Genomic DNA, 16,798 nt, shown 5'->3' with positions numbered 1-16,798 from the left:
GAGAGATGGGTGATAAATTCATTGTTGCCCCAGTGATCCATCAGTGGCAGAAAAAGCCCTGGGTTTGCCACCAGAGGGAGGAAATTACTTCTCTTTGTGGATGGTGTATGAGGAAAATGGGTTGCTGTGTATCTTTGTACTTAAACTTCTTTTAGGAAATGAAAGAATGAAATGGAAAAGATCAAGTGCAGCACTTAAAGGAGCTGCAATCCAAGTAGTTTCCAAAGCAAAGGCTTTCCCTCACAATATTTTATTGCTTGACTGTCAGAGCAAAAAAATGTTTTATAAATATGTAAAGGCTAGTTAAGATTGTGAACTGAATACATGAAGCTATCTAATCCTCTTGGAATGAGTTCCTTGCACCACAACATCAAGTCACTTCACCACACTCTGACCTATCCTCTTAATCTTTTAAAATGATCAGTAGCCTGCTGCACAGAGGGCTTGCTAGGACAGTAGTCTCACATCTGTCCTGGATGTGAGCCATGACAGCAAACATTGCATGTTTGTCTGCACACCATAGCAGAATGTTGAGTAGCTGTATGCTTCCTTACAAAGCCAGCAAAGGCAGGTAAGTAATATATTTTCCTTCATTCCAGCATCATCCTGAATGTCTGTACCTGATTTTTATATTTCTAATAAATAAACTGACGCAAACACTGTGAAGAATTTAACACACATGCTTTGCTGTAATAAAGATGTGTATCTGAGGCTAATTAAATGAGTGACTTTTAACTTAGAGTGTCTGAACCTTCCAAATGTAGGTTACTGCTTCATTATTGTAAATATTTTATGGGCATCTGTCACAAGGCATCAGAGCACATACATAAAAGTAAAATATACATGGGGAAATGTCACTTTAAAGGAAGAGAAGCATTTCTAGGTCATTGGCTCTTAACGTGGTCAAAGCTGGCAGTGACTTTTTTTTTTTTTGCTTTTCTCAGTGGGTGATAGGAAGCATCAATCTTAGTTCATTACTGTACTGAACATGTGACAAAAAAAGTTATTGACACCTTGGCATAGTTCAGGTACACAGGTACAGTGTGACCTTTAATAACAAATGATCACTGGGAATCAACTTGAAACTTGCATGTGCAGGTGTGTCTGACACTGCACATGCTGTCCTGCCTGGGCTGACAGGAGCCAGTGAGGGGAAATTCAGTGCTGGGGGAAATACCTTGTGCTTTTGTTTTAGGTTTCAGTATGGTACATAACACTGCCCCTTAAAAGCTGCAGATGGACAAACCTGTTCTAGCTCATGTAGATGCACAAGGAGATGGTGGGAATATGCACAGTTAAGGTATCAGCTTCACAGTTGTGGCATTTTTTGATTTAGCTCACTGGTGATGATGAGATGTTCTTGTCAACAAATGCTGGTACAGCCCTGAGCCAGTTTGAGAGAGTCTCCACTGACCTTGGTAAGTTTTTATTCTCATAACTTCTGATTTCTTTGCATTTCCATTGAACACGGATTCATAGAAGTATATCTGTTTCCTCTATGAAAGAGGAAATATGAACAAGAGATTCATGCCATTAGATGTTAATATATGTTTTATTAACAATGCAACTCTGATGCACTATCATGAGGAAAAAGTAACAGCAAATAAATCCAATGCCAAACATCCACAAATGCCAAGGGTGCCCATCATGTTGAAGGTTTGAATAGTCTGTCTCAAGCAGAGATGCTGCTCTTAGAATTAAACACAGATCTTTTTTGCATTAAAGACTCTCTTCAGGAGAACCTTTTCCCCTGCTTGATGTAGAGAATTTGGCAGTTATTGCCACATTGTCAAAATACAGCTTTAAAGTACTCTTCCTGCCATGATTGTCATACCTCTGATTGTGTCGACAAGATCAAGAGTTCAGTTACAAAAGGCATTAAATAAGCACGACAGTTCATTGTAGCAGTAGTTAAAACTGGGATGAAAGAGCTACGAATGGCAGGAACGTGCCAGACTAGCTCAGGGTACAAATAAACTGTCTGGGTGCCCTAGCTTTCAGCTCTGCTCTCCCTGCAAGGGTAAGCAAGGTGAGAACCCTCTCGTTCAAGAGGGGATGTTGGTAGTAGTTCTGTGTGAGTGGGGGTGTTACCAACACCATTCCAGCTACAAACACAAATCACAGCTCTTCAAGGGAAGCTGGGGGAAAGGGAGCTCCATCCCAGCCAGGCCAGCAGGACACGGCTCCTCTAGACCTGGCAAGCCTGTGTGGTTTGTTTTTCTTTTTAATTGGCTCAAGTGTTATAGTTTTCACACTGTAGGTTTGATTTCTTTGGATCTCAAATGTTTTGCTTGATTTAAATTTAAATTGAATAAGGTAATTCACAATTTCCACTAATACTTACTGAACATGCTTTTTCCCCCTCAGGATCAGGAGACAAAGTCTTTGCTCTTGCAAGTGTTGAAGTAGAAAAGGCAAAACAATGAAGAGGTTCGTGAGGCTTGTGTCTCCAGTTATCAGCAGCATTGGATTTTGGTCATACTGTGTTTGGTTTTTCTATTTCTAACATGTCGAAAAAACAAAGCAAAACAAAAACCCCAAGGGTCCTTAACCAGAAGATACGAAGTAAACAGCCTTAAGTGCACTTTGGAACCTTGGTGTCCGTGCCCTTTAAGTGATACAAGCTCTGAGGCTGAACACTAAGTGGAACTCTAAAACAAACGCATGGTGTGACTGTCTTTGGAAAGAGTCAGCTGTTTTGAACTTTTCTGAATGTGCATTTCTCTAACTATTAAAACTTAATCTTTTTGCATGTGGCTGTAGCAAGCAGATCTTTTTAAGAAGTGGTCCTGACGATTTTTTTGGGGTGATTCTTCACATTGTCTTAATTTTTGTCTGGACTCCCTAAGTAAGTAGTTTGTGCTAGGAAAGCATTGAAGCTTTGGAAATTGGATGTAGTGTATTGAAATGCCATCTTTCTACAAACTGTTTGCAGAAGACCCAAAATGAGCCTGGATGCTGATGACTGGCCCTTGGCTGCTTGTTTGCCATGCACATGAATGGGCACTTTGTGTGCCAGCCCTGGGTGAGGACAATGGCAGCCCTGTGGGGAGGCTTCTGGAGTTATTTAACCTTGTTATTGAAAGGACAGGGAATTGATAGGACACAGCAATGAGATGCTCTTTCTGTGGCTCTTCCTTCAGCTCTGGTGTGTAACTACATGTTGCTGCTGTTGTTTCAGAGGGGGCATGAAATAGCTTGCAAGTAGAAACAAGTTTTACAAAGAGGGGAAAAGCTCCCATTATGTGATCAGTACAAGTGTTGCTCAGTCTCAGTGGTGGTGCTACTGAGGGAAAAGGACCTGTGCCTCCACTGGATCCTGAATAAACTTGGCATGGGAGGATTTGAAATCTCATGTAGTTGAATTTTTAGCTCAGAGACCAAGTGGGTAGCATAGGTTATAAACAGAAAATTAACATGGTCAGTTGTCATTTAGAGTGCACTTACAGGGCATAAATACCCTATAAATTAGCAAGTTTGTCTAATTGTAAACCAGGACTGGAGTAGACTAGAAAATGTGTTTCTAGACTGTATTTTGCTTTAACAGATATACTTTTGACATCTAGCATTTAAGAAATGAAAGAATACATAGTGTAGACAGCATAATCTGTTTCTCACTGGTAGAACTTTTCTCTTCCTGTTCTTAAAAGGCCTTTATTGAGGAGGGGTCTTTTGTCCATTCCAGCAGAACTATTTTCCTGTCTGGGACAGCATTGTGCTCTGTGACAAAGGCTGATTGCAGCTTCATAGCTGAGAGCAGCTTATTAAAAGGCATTATTAGACTCTGAAATTATGGGAAACAAAACAGTCTGTGGGGACTGGAGCTGCCTTCTTTTCCTTTCTGCTCATTACTGGTGCTAAGGAACTCTCTCCCCATACACCCCCAGCCTGCTTGCAGCATTATTATGTAAATTAAATCTCAGCACTCACAAAAAGTTTACAGTACAATGACATGGAAGTCTTTTTCCTTGTAATTTGGGAGGTGTAAGTTTCCAGGAGAAACTTTTTTTAATTGGTTTGTAAATATTTCAGGATTTTTGGAAATTTCTATACTGCGGGCAGTTGTAACATTCCAATTAAATTGAACCTTGACTGAACATCTTTCCAATGTTGTGCTGCTTCTGCTCTTGGAAGGATCTCTGGTGGTTCAGATGGACAGAAAAAAAGATGAGACTGAGATCAGTGACCAGTACTGCAAGGTTCAGTGTGTCAGGTCAGACTCCTCTTCCCAGAAGCTGTGAAGGGTCAGAAATCTGAGCTCTGCCCAGAGACTGGCTGTGTCCTGCAGAATTCCCTGACCATAAATGTGATTTAACAAGGAAGCTGCTGCTGATGTGACGCTGTTGGTGTTGACCCTCACAGGTAGTAAAGTAACCTCTTGAAATAGTTAGATTGCTTTCAGGCATAGTAAGTTAATTGGTGTGTTGTGCTAAATATTTTGGTAAATAATCCTGGGATGTATCTCCACCACAATCTCAAATGTTTCTGCAGGGGCTGGGAAAAAAAGTCCATAATCTATTTATTATAATAATGATTTCCTCAAATAAAAACTGATAACAAAAGAACAACTGGTAAATGAAAGCATGGGTTTGTGTTTAACAAACAAGCTTGTGATGCGTGAGTTCCATCCCCAGTTCAGTGATGGACCCGGGCAGATCACTCATTCTGTACACATCTTTCTTTCCTGGAGTAAAATACAGATTATGATCCTTAAATATTGAGTGCTGTGAAGTTGTTATTGATCATACATTGCTTTGAAGATTAAAAGTGCTTTGTTTTTTGTTTATCATTTTATTTCTGAAATAAGAATTGTGAAGTACAGTAGCTTTAAACACATCAGCCAAGTTCCCAGAGTCCTTTTTTGGCCATGTATAACCTCCTTTTTTTAATCTTCTTTCTCTATAGAGCGAATTCAGTGATTGTACTGATCTGAAGGAAAAGGTGTTAGAAAAATGAAGCTTCAAATATTCTGTCTCTCTTTCTTCTATCTTTGTCTCCTTGTGTTATTTCCCGTCTTTGATCTTGAATGGAAAAGTAGCAAGTTATCTTTGTGTTGAAGAAAAAAATACAAGATTTCTTAAGAGATCCCTTAGATTCTCATGCTACTTTTCCTGTAAAAGTGAAATTCATTTTGATAGAGAGCTCCATGTTAATGACACCCTATGGCCAGGCAGTTCAGACTGTATCATTAGTGGCTGAAATGGGATTGATGCATGATTTTGATGGATTTGAATTATCAGACTGACATAAAAGATTAACAAAAGAAAAAGAGATTCCAAACTAAAAACACGTCCTTCATTGGGTACTACACACATCGTGGAGAGAAAGAGTTTTCATTATTGTTGTGAGTGGTAGAATAATGAATAATGAAAGCAGGGATTGTGTGTGCAGATGCTGCTGGAAGCCCTTAATGAGAGGGGGATGCCAACAAGTACAGAGGGAGTTGGAGGGTGGAAGCAGCTGTGCTGTGAAGGAATCCTAAATGAATTTCAGAGCTGATTAAGAAAGAATTAGAGATCAGGAAGGACAGGGTAAATTGAGAGAATTTTTCTAAGTCAAGTAGGGATTGGGAGGAAGAGGTTCATGAAGTTTTGGCTTACTAGAATAAACAGCAGCCTCATTAAACAAGAGATTAGAAGCTATTGAAAAGAAAAATCCATTTAATCTGATAGATTTCTGTAAAATAATATCAAGTTTTTATATAATACTTGTAAAACGTTAGACTTAACCTTTAGATAATTAAACTTGTAACATTCCCTTGCTGAGGGTTAGGTCAAGCAGTGTGATGATTGGTTTGATGACTGGAAGGTAGCGGATTTGATCGAGTGCAGTTCTACGTTCTGTTTGTTTTGGGAGGCTCTGTGCATTCCCATGAGACATGAACAATATTTTGCTCTATCTCTTGCAGAACTAGCATAGTTGAGAGGCCTCTTGAGCATCCGTCATGTCTTATGATGATAGAAGTGACTGATGGCAAGATGTCACCTTGCTTGATAGCTAAACATCTCGGTAAGCTTGAAGGGAATAAACTAAGGTGGGGCAGGAGCTCAGTTTGAAGAAAATAAATCTAAAATTCTCCTAGGCTAAAGGAAGCCTTGTGGTATCTCTCTCTGCTAAAACCCTTTCTAAAGAAATGCAGGATGTTAAACTGATGATCAGTATGATTGCATTGCACTGCTGTACAGTCAGCCAGCTGAATTAGGAGAGCTAGACAGTACTTAGTCATAAAATGGTGTTGTGCCCGTGATGTTATCAGTAAGGAAATTCATACTATTGCAAGGATGCAAATGATGGCTTAATTATATGCTCCCACTAGCAAAAGATGTTTTTAGATCTTTCCCTCAGACTCATGTACTGTGCTAATTAACAGTAATCCAACTGGAGGATCCCAGAGCAATGCTTCTGCATATTTTTTTCAGCTTATGCTGGAGCTCTTATGTTCTTTTCTTAAATAATTAATAATCATTACTGCCTGCTGTGCTGTGGGTATGTGCCAGTGATCTCAGATCCCAGCACATTTGCACCATTCCTGTTCCTGTCAGCGGCTTGGGTTTGCTCTTTGCAGAGGCTTTCATGTTAAGCCCTTCATTAGCTGGCAGCGGGGTTTGGATTTCAGTGGCATCGGGCTTTGATGTCATTAAGTATCAAGCTGTTACAGGAAGTGCCACCTATTTCATTACTGTGACTATCTTTATGCAATTAAGTTAAATACCGAGCGAAAAACAGATGCATTTTACTAAATAACAATTGGTACACAAAGCATTTTTTATCTCCAGGAATTTTGTGCTTACCTTGCTGGCCTCACCAATGCACCCTGTAAGGAAGCAGGGTTACTGTTAACCTAATGGGAAACCATAATGCAGATGAGTAATGGAGCAGGGTGAAGAGCCTTTGGTGGCGTCTGTCTTCCTTGGTTTTTAGTTTTAATTGATTCCTCTCCGTGTTCACTGGGGTTTTACTCTTCTTCAGTCAATGTAGGTGAAGCATTACTTTATTTCTGAGTGCTTCAATGACCAACGACCATTTATTCTAGTTGGAGGTTATTTTCTGTATTGGCTGAATTAGCTTAAGCTGTAGTGGATGTTGCAGTGTCTTTAAGTTTCTTAGCGCAGCGTTACTGAGCAGCGGCCGCAGCCGCAGCCGCGCTGCCCCGGCCCGGGAGGGGCCGCCGGGCCCCGCGTCCCTCCGGAGCTGTTTCCGAGGTGAGTGCGTGCCGCTCTGCCCCCGCGGCGAGCTCCTGCCCGGCCTCCTGCCCCGGGCTCCCGGCGGGGCTCTGCCCCCGCGGCCGCGGCCCTTCCCGGCCCTGCCCGCCCCTTCCCGGCCCTGCCCCGCGTCCCCGCCCCTTCCTCCCGGCCGGCTCTCGGGTGCTGCCTGCGGCGCCGCCGCTGCCCTGGGCGCCGGGCCGCGGCGGGTCCCTCCCCCGGAGCCGCCCAGGCACCTCCCTCGGGCCGCCGCGGTGAGTCACGGCGGAGGAGGAGGCTCCGCTGGGCTCCGCTGCTCTCGCCCGCCTGTGCCGAGCGCGCCCCGCCGCCGCCCGAGCCACCGGAGCGCCGGGGCCGCCGGCCCCGCACCAGGTGAGCGCGGTGCCCTTTGTGCCGCGAACAAAGGCGCTCGGCCGGGCTGGCTCCGCTCCGCCGGCCCGGCCTCCCCGCTCCCCGCTCCGCGCTGCCGCCCCGCCGGCGCCGCCGCCGCTCCCCGGCCCCTGGCAGGCCCTGGCCCCGCCGCACAGGTACAGGAGGTGCCTTCTTCATTTTCTGGCATCACCCGTTGCGTCAGGAGGCGCCCCGTTCCGCGCTGTCCCACCCGGGCACGGCTGCACGGCTGCGGCAGGTGAAGCCCTTGGCGGTGGGGCTGCCCGAAGTGCGCTGGGGCCGTGGGGAGGGAAGGCAGGTGGCTCGGGCCGGCGAGCGCTGCTCTGCACCCCGGCCCGGGGCAGCCCCGGGTGCCCGCGATGCTCTCGGCATCCCGGCCCAAGGCCGCGAAAACGCCCCTCGGACAGAGTTTAGTAAAGGGCTTCCCTCGGGGGCGATTCCTGCCTTGGCTAGAAATCGTGTTTCTAGAGCCTCTGAGGCTGCGCTCGGTAACTTTCAGTGTACATGGACGGTATCTGTTGGCACACGTTAGTGTTTTACCTGTTGGGAAAAACGTAACGTGGGAGAGGGACAGCATCACCCTCCGGACCAGAATGTGTTAGTGCTCCAGAGACAGATGAGACATGATCCTCGTTTCTGCTCAGCATCCAGATGTGCTTCATCAGGGCATATTTGCCTTTCAGACTCGGGATTGCTTTCTCTTCAAGAAGAGAATATTTTGCTCTGTTGTATATCATCTTTTATTTGTCCATTCCTCATCTTGGCATGTTGAACAGGATGAGCTTTGATGCTCTGTGAGATGAGCGTGAGACATTCTGCAGATGTGAAGATTTAAAAAAGAAAACAAAACACCAAACTCCAGCAGACTTTGGAGGCAAGTTAGGTTTGCTAGTTCACAGTCTTGTTCTCAGCTGGCTGAGATATGGTGAGAGGCATGTTTAGAGAGTATTTGAGAACATATTTTTAAATACATTGACAAAATCCTACTATATGTATTTCTTTTTTTTTGGGGGGTGGTGGTACTGAACTTGCAGGCTTTCAGTTTCTTTTTGCCTTGGTTATTTTTGGAGCTCATGTGTGATGTGAAGTAGCCTCCTGAAGGAGAACCTCTGTGTAAATTGTGAAAAAAATGAGACTAAACATGTAGTTCAGTGGAGTTTATTTTGAAAGTACAGGTACTCAGTGTGAGGGAGCATACAGAAATCTATGTCTTACTGCTTTCAAAAATACAGGCTGGTTTTCTTACCAAGCTACTTTCACCTTGACAAACATATTCATCTGGAAAATGGTGACAGGTGTACTTCAGGTACATTTCTGATGCTTCACTTTGCCCTTAGCTGAAAAAGCATCATCAGTCATTGTATGTTTGGCATCTTGGGAGAAACTGGCAGCTCCTGCAGTACAATTCAGAGTTGCTGGGGATTTGTGTGTTGTCTTAGTTGATGTGGTACACAGAAATAATAAATCAATTAAGAAGTATGTGGAACTGAACAAATGCAGGAGCAGTGGCCACTTTGGAAAACTTCACTGGTAATGGGTCAGACCCAAGTCTGCTTTTAAGCAGTTTTCTCTTTTAGTTCATTGTTAGCCTTGCAGTTATGCAAGTTATGGAAAAGTTACACCGGGCAGAAAAGTGCTTTCAGGATTCTTGTTGATGTCCAGGTGGGAAGACAATGAAATCTTCATTTTCTTCCATCTCTGGGCTGGCAGGAGTCCCTGTGACAAATCCCTGTGCGACCACCAGAGCTGGGGCTGCACTGCCAGGGCTGTGTGGGCAGGGAGGGCTGTGGATCACAGTTGTCCCTGTCTTAACAAAATTCATTAATGCTCATAAGTGTCTCTGGACAGAACATCCTGGTGAGTGTTTGGGAAAGCTGCAGCTGTATCACTTTCTGCTCCCTTCCACCCTTTCCCCATCCAGGTTTGAGAGCACTTCACTTTTCAGGAGGAGAGAGATGTTTCCAAAGCAATTTGTGTTGTTTCCTAAACAAACCAAAAGTGAACGGAAACAAAACGTAGATTTTGTAATTACTAACAATGACTGTGATACATATCTGCTGCCAAAAATTAAAACCCATTCTGCAGTTGCGTATGGGCAAACAGAGCTAACACCTAAATGTGCCTGATGTGGTTAAGCTGTTCAAGGTTGATGTTTTGCCTAGGAAACAGCTTGTCAGAAATAGATCTATTTATATGTGTTTAATAGAAGTTTTTCCTCTCCAAAATGCTTGTCATCTGTAACCAACACAAACATTTATGTTTTTTACTACGTATTTCAGTTCCTAAGTTGGTTGTTGACTACAAAGCACCCTCCTGAGCATCTGACCTAGTTTGAAGCATCAAACATCCACCCAAGTGCTGTGCACAGAGAGGCAATAGGCTTTTGGAGGCTGCTGTTGGAGATGCTGGGAGAAACTTCCAGGAGAGTTTTTTCCAAAAAGAAGGATTTGGTATCAGAAATGTTTCTGTACATGCAGGGGTGAAACTGTGTTTCTTTTTACTGCAGGATGTCATCAGATTGGATTTCCTGCTGAAATGCAGCAAGGACAGAGGCAGCTGTTGCAGCTGTACCACACCATCAGTGTGTAGTGCAGAAGTGATTGGGAAAATTGCAGTCCTAACAAACATGCCAATTGTTTATGTTCTGGGCTAAAGCTATTGCATATACAAGAGTGTGACTAGTCTGAGTTTTGATGGTGATGTGCACCAAAGATATAAATTATTGGAACAAAAACATTGCCACCTGTTCCACATCCAGTGTTGGTAATTTAATGATCTTGCTTCCAAGTTCAAAGGAGAAATGATATGTAAATAGGTTTGAAACGAGCTAAAAACTTTTTACCAAGTAACTTCGATTCATTTAGGAAAACAACCCCAAACCATTTTGTTCAGTATTATATCTCTGAGAATGGAGGGCTCTTAGAGTTCTTTTTTCCTTTGAAGAGCTGTCCACAAGCTTCCATTGGCATGAGAAGCAGGGTGAGCAAAACTAGAGGTGAGAAGAAATCAAAGATCAGCAAATTAACCAACACCCATTAGTTAGTATTAGAATAAGGATAGCACTCTCCTGACTCAGATTTATTTTCAGTCTTAGTGTTGAGGAAGCATTATATAACAAATGCTCAAAAAAGTGAGGAAAGTTCATTCTTGTTTCTGCTCACTGCTGGTGATCTGACAGAATGTTACAGAGCTTCTGTATGGTTTAAATGTCAGTCTGAATTCAGAAAGTGCAGTTATACTTCTTCCTTTTCAGTAAATACACCCAAGGTTTTACAAGTATCAAATCTGCCAAGACTATTTCTGTTTTCAAAAATAATAGAGATATAATTATTAATGCTATTTAAAAACAAACAAAATGGCCTAAACATCTCAAAAAAAAACACTAATAATTTCAACTTCTTGCATTATTGGAATTCCTGTGACTGACTAAATGAGCTACTGATTGGAGAGCAGAGATGGAGTCAGTAAATTTGTACAACTGTTCCAGTTGTCTTGGGACATTCTGTTTTATTCCATGCAAATGCACAGACCAAGAACTTATTTGATTTTTCAGCAAGACCATTTTCTCTGTGCTATGAGGGCAGCTAAAAATACGGAAACAACTAAAGTAATCAACTCTGTTTATGATCATGACCAAGCACAGAAACCTTCTGACTCAGTTTGTCCTTCCATGAAATTAGTTGACTACTTCACATGAAGGTGGAGATGTTTAATTAAAGTGTAATTGTTCTGCCTCTGAACTCATCCAGGTCCTGATTCAATGCACAGTGAAGTCAGTGAGGAGCTTTTAATTAATTTCCTTGAGCTTTAAATAAGTACACATGGACGTGCACCCTTAAAGGAAATGTGACCTAAATTTTTGCAGCAGAGTTGCTGTAAAGGAGAAATATAAATCTTGAAACAGCTTAAGGTAAATTACAGAAGGAAGGCTTTTTGTACAAGTGAGGAAGGGATAATGCAGCTGCAGGGATCTCTGGTGCCTGTTGCCATATTAATGCAATTTTAATGGAGTTTCCTAACTTTGAGTGTGTTGGATCTTAAGTGGAAAAGTGGAAATTTCTTTGTGCCTTGGCAGCTTGCTCAGTTGGTCAGGGGAGGCAATATCAGACTTCAAGATAAACATAGTTAACTGAATGTTTATGCAAAACCAATCAGCAATAACACATTATAATTAACTTTAAGAATTGATGCCAAACTGAGAAAAATAGGGCCATTCACATCTTCTTAGCTGCCTTTTTTCAGGAATGTCTGTAGATGCCAAATAATACTCGGTTTATGTGGAATTCATGAAAGGTTTTGCTGAACTTCAGAGGTCAGAAACATCACGTTTTGCTAAACAGAACTTTTATTGCTGAGATCTTGGTCAGCAGCTACAATGAACTTGGTAAAGTAATTCACATCAAAGTTCACATCAAACTGCAACCATTCTCTTCCTACTGTTTCACTGTCAAGATTCTTAGTTCACTGACTTTTACAAAATAGGTTTTAATCTTTATTTAAAGTACTGTGTGTGAAATAGCACATGTGAGGCAGTACAGTTTTGGCCCCTTGTTTTTCATGCATTCATTTCATTGCTGTTGGTAGCTGCAGTTTTAGGTGTAACTGCTGTCAGCTCCTTCCTCTTGTTGAGGAACCATAACAGAGGTATAGCTAACTGTGCTTATGGTTTGGGAGCTGCAGAAATCTGGCTGCACTTCCAGTCACTCTCTTTGCCCATTCTTCCTTAAATTGGTGGTGGCTGGGTGTACTCCTGCTCTTGGGAACTTCCTGAAGTGATCTGGGGTCTTGCAGAGGTTTAACTTGTGTGAGGATCAGCCACTCTCCAGCATTGTTGTGAATGGTCCCTGGGCTAACTCCTGTTGTTACTGTTGTTATGTATTGGAGTTTGATTAATCTAAATTAATAGTTTTCCATATGGTTGTGTTTAATATGTGTGTTCTGTCTTGCCTGTGATTGTTCCATTGTGCTCAGGAATGCCTCAGTGCCAGAAGCACTGGGGGCTCTCTGGAGCCCTTCAGGCCCTGCAGCCCGTGGGTTCTGCCCACGTGTGTTTGTTCTGTGCTGAAGGGACTCTGTGGCTGTCAGGCCACTGACCTCATGCAGCTTTAGTTCACAGCTCTTATAATTAAGGTAACATTCAGAATTGTGGCTGGGCAGGAAGGAAATTGCATCCATTTTCCTGAGAAATAGGAAGTTTCTTGAAGGCAAGATTTCCTTCCTTGCAATCCCACTTGTCCAAAACATAGGGAAAGCAAAATGTCCATGTTAAAATTGGGATGCAATTAGGAATTAGTTTTAAACTAGTGAATGTTAAAAGTCCTCTTAAAACTGAAAAGGATTTCTTTCCTTCTTCCCTCCTCTCTCCATCAGATATCTTCACAGCAGTCTTGTTTGGTGACCTAAGAAGGAATCAAAAATCCTTCTCTTGTGCTTTTTGTTTCTAATAAGTCCTTCAGAGAAGAGAGGAGCTGGAATATTCAGCATTCTCTACTGAGTCCAATCTATGGAACACTATCCAGGAAAAGTTTTGTGGATTATTATTTTATGAAGGCCTTAGGAGCAAGAGTCTCTTGCCCACGTTATCCAGCGAGTTGCTGATGCTGCCGGATCACTGGGGAGGCAGAGTTCGTGTTCTGGTTGGTACCAAAGAGATGATGGAGGCATGTAACCATATTAGACAAAGAGCCATTAATTCTTAGTTCAGCTCACAGCAAGAGCTATTAATAATAGATCTCTTTAAATGGTTTTGAAGGTTAAACCTTTATTCAGAACAGAAACCTCTTCTTTGCTTTTTTTGGTTATTTGGAGCATCTATGGGAAAAGGATTAGAGAAGTTTTGGGGTTTTTTTCCCTAAAGAGGCAAGATAACTAGGTGATATAAGGGCTGCATTTGTCACATTTTACAGCAAATTTTATTGAGGCCAGAACTATTTCATGTTGTTGTCCAATGATTACACAATTTTGGTAGTAAAGAACTATTAATCTGAGAGTCTCTGGTCCTAACAATGTACTTTGATACACTGTTGCAAAACACTAAAATGCTAAGTAGTCACCAACCTAATAACAGCTCACATTTTAATTGCTTTTAAAAAATCTAGTTAGCCATAATCTTTCTGCTGTAAAAGATTTATAGGTATTTGCAGTGTGAAATGTCTGTGACCTGGCAATAATGATGTTCAGAAGTCAGTGAAAATTACAGAGCAGCACAGACTGTGTTTACTTTGAGAGCTCTCACTAATACCTGGCTGTCTGTTGTGTCGAGGAGAACCAGAGAAATGCCTATAAATATGTATCTACATCAAATATGTAGATATCTGTACACACACAGTGGAGAGAAAACCTTTCTGTGCCACCTCTTGTGCTCTCTGCCATTTCAGGTTAAATACACCCAGCACTGTGTGCATGGGCTGGGAGAAGCTGGTCACTCCAGCACAGGAGTTGGACTCCAGAAATGGCACTCCTGGTCTTTGGAGGCTTTTACTGTATGATTGTGGATTGAAATTCAATGCCATTGTTATTTTAACTGCTTACAGATACTTACTGGAATTTTTCCTGTTCTCAGTTAGGATTTTGCTGTTCTGATTAAGGCTTTGTGATTTAGGATGACCTTGCTGGAGCAGGGAGGCTGGAACAGATGATCCACTCTGGTCCCTCCAACCTCAGCCACTTTGATCCTGTGATTTTAGACTGTTCTCTTTTCATTTATGAATAGTTAATGCTGTCTCTTGCCTTTTTGTTAAAGTTGCCTGAAACATCAAATTTTTGTAACTGCATCAAATTTTGCAGTTTAATACAAAAAATCTGAATATGAATACACTGTTAATGAAACTGGTTGGGAACATACCAAATATTGAAGTTCTTCACCATTAACAGTGCTGGTAATTCTGACTGTCCTCCTGCATGTTTCTGCTCCATTTTAAGTCACTTGAGAATTGCTGAAGAGGCAGAAAAAACATCCTGCACCTTGGGCACATACACATACCTGCATCGATTTTGACATTGTGCTGCGTGGTGGAGACTTATTTTAGGTTCATTATGAAGAGTGAGCCAATATCCTGCTTTCACAGTCAAGTAGCTCTTTATCAGTGGTTATATTTCATGAGTGCAGGGTGTTTATGTGCTGTGTATTGTTATTTTTTACCCTGTTGACTTCAGTTTCTCTATTGTAAATGTCCATCTTCAGCAAACCCCAGATTTAATACTAAAGAGCTGTGAGTCCCCAGAGGATCCCGAGCCTGATGTGTGTGCAGAGCTGCTTTGAGAACATGGCTTTGGTGATATATAATACAATAATATATAGATAATATAATACAGATGATTGGTGTGACTACAATTAATGGTCTCCATGTTCCTGTGCATGTTTGGGAATTGGCCTTGGCTGAAGAGACCTGGGGACTGTCATTGGTGTCAATAATTAATAGTCAGAAAAGATCCCAGCTCAGAGGTGTTCCATGGCTACATGCCTGTACAATGCATAGCATGCCAACCATATAAAATGGGGTGGATACACTGAAAATCATTTGTTGATTCCTGTAAGTAGTTGATAATTTTTACCTATTACTGGTGCTCCATTTTTTCACTAGTTCCAAATTAATATCAAACTATGAAAATAGAACTAATTTCTCAGAGACAAGAAAAGGCATCTCAAGTTTAGGTGAGATGGTCTGTGTGCTGGAAACACCATTTTCTGTTTCTGGAGTAAAATATTTACAGATAGATCCATACAAAGCTTTTCTGTACTGTTCTATTTTAATGATGGATGCTGAACACTTTTTACAGCAGTAATTGTTCAATGGGATACCTGGTAGTTATCATTAGTGACATAGTGTCATTAGTGCCTAATTTCCTGCCTAGAAGATTTGTAGCTTTGCTTTAAATAGGAGAGGTGCCTGAGCCTCTGTGAAGGATGCCCATGACTGGGACGAGAGCAGCACTGTCCTTCCAGCTGTTGGTGACCATTGTGAGTAAAATATTGGAACATTCTACTGGAATTGTCTCTTGGACTGGGATGCAGTTTGTGTATAAACTGCTGTTTATAAAGTGTTGTCACTTTTTAACGAATTTTTGACACATTAATCTTTGAAGTGTGAATACCTTTGTGAAATGAAAGGCTTTTTTTCAGGTTTTGTTGCTGTTACTCTGTTTAATTTCAGAGGTTTCAAGTTGACTGACATGAACCACCTAAAACCCTGTGCTGTCTCTTTTAACTCTGAGATGTGAGAGGTGTCTTCTCCTTGAGACAAGGGGGAGAAATCATCTGCTTTGTGTGTGCCTGAAGGTCAGGAGGCAAATATTAATTTCATGAAAGTGGTGATTATGATAGTAGGATTTTTTAAATTTATTTTTAAGTCAGCTTGAGCATTGATGTTTTGGTATAGTGGGAAGCTTTATGGAATGCACTTCATTGCTACTTTTGAAGTCTGTTTTAAAACTCTGAAAGGTGATCCAGCACTGGGGAGAAAAACCCCTGCTTGTGTGCATAAATGTTTCATGAATAAATGGCAGTGTTTGGGGCTGTTTCCTGTCCTTCCTCAAGAAGGAGGACTGTAGTGTTTCGTTAAAAATTTAAATCTAACATTTAAGAGATGTGAACCTACCACGGGAGTTCCAGCAGTAAATTGACCTAAATCTGACACTGGGGTTCAGATTCTGAAGTCAGCTAAAAGGTAGCACTGAACATAGAAATGAAGACAAAAAAAACCTGTATTAAATATTTCAGTTCTTACTGTTCACCTATAAATAGGTAGCTGTTATGAATTCTTCATTGTATTCCTCTGGAGATGAGAATTAATCCAGTCTCCAGCTGCCTGTGACTGAAGGTCATGAGTCAAAATGAATTAGAGGAAAATTTGTAGCAGGGTTTTTGCAGACTCTGGTTCCTGACTTCAGGTTTCAGGCTCCAGCTTGGAAGGGTTTTCAGGCTCTAACTGTTCTCAGAAAAATGTCATTTGAAAATTAACAAAGCTTAAATTAGGGGCAGCATCCCCTTGCACTTCCAAGCTTCCCAGTATGACCATGTTTGAGCAGTGAAGTGCTCAGTGGTGGAACTGTGGAGGGGAATGGCTTAACCTTGGATAATGATATCAGAGAGTCAAAGGGACCCCTTCCCACAGCTCTGAACTCCACTTGTGTAGAGCAAAGGGAACCTGCAGTGCTCAGGTTTATTCACCAGAACTCCTTATCTGAGCTTTATAATCCTATCCCAT

General features: G+C 41.9%; 1 protein-coding gene across 3 annotated transcripts in view; it reads left to right on the top strand.

Moving 5' to 3' along the window:
- Positions 1 to 16,798, top strand: part of LZIC (leucine zipper and CTNNBIP1 domain containing) — a 34,021-nt gene that overhangs the window by 3,841 nt on the left and 13,382 nt on the right. For 2 of the 3 annotated variants that reach the window (XR_004500065.1, XR_004500066.1), the window contains one exon: positions 1,337 to 1,418. Coding sequence is in view for 1 of the 3 variants with exons in the window: in XM_015648345.2 (XP_015503831.1) it covers positions 1,337 to 1,418; positions 2,368 to 2,426 (141 nt within the window). In the remaining 2 variants the exon portion in view is untranslated. Of the gene's footprint in view, positions 1 to 1,336; positions 1,419 to 2,367; positions 4,716 to 16,798 lie in introns of those variants that run through there. The other variant, XM_015648345.2, reaches the window with a different exon arrangement.

The sequence above is a fragment of the Parus major genome, chromosome 21 (assembly GCF_001522545.3).
Source record: "Parus major isolate Abel chromosome 21, Parus_major1.1, whole genome shotgun sequence".
Lineage (NCBI taxonomy): Eukaryota > Metazoa > Chordata > Aves > Passeriformes > Paridae > Parus > Parus major.
This window is presented reverse-complemented; position numbering and strand designations above follow the sequence as displayed.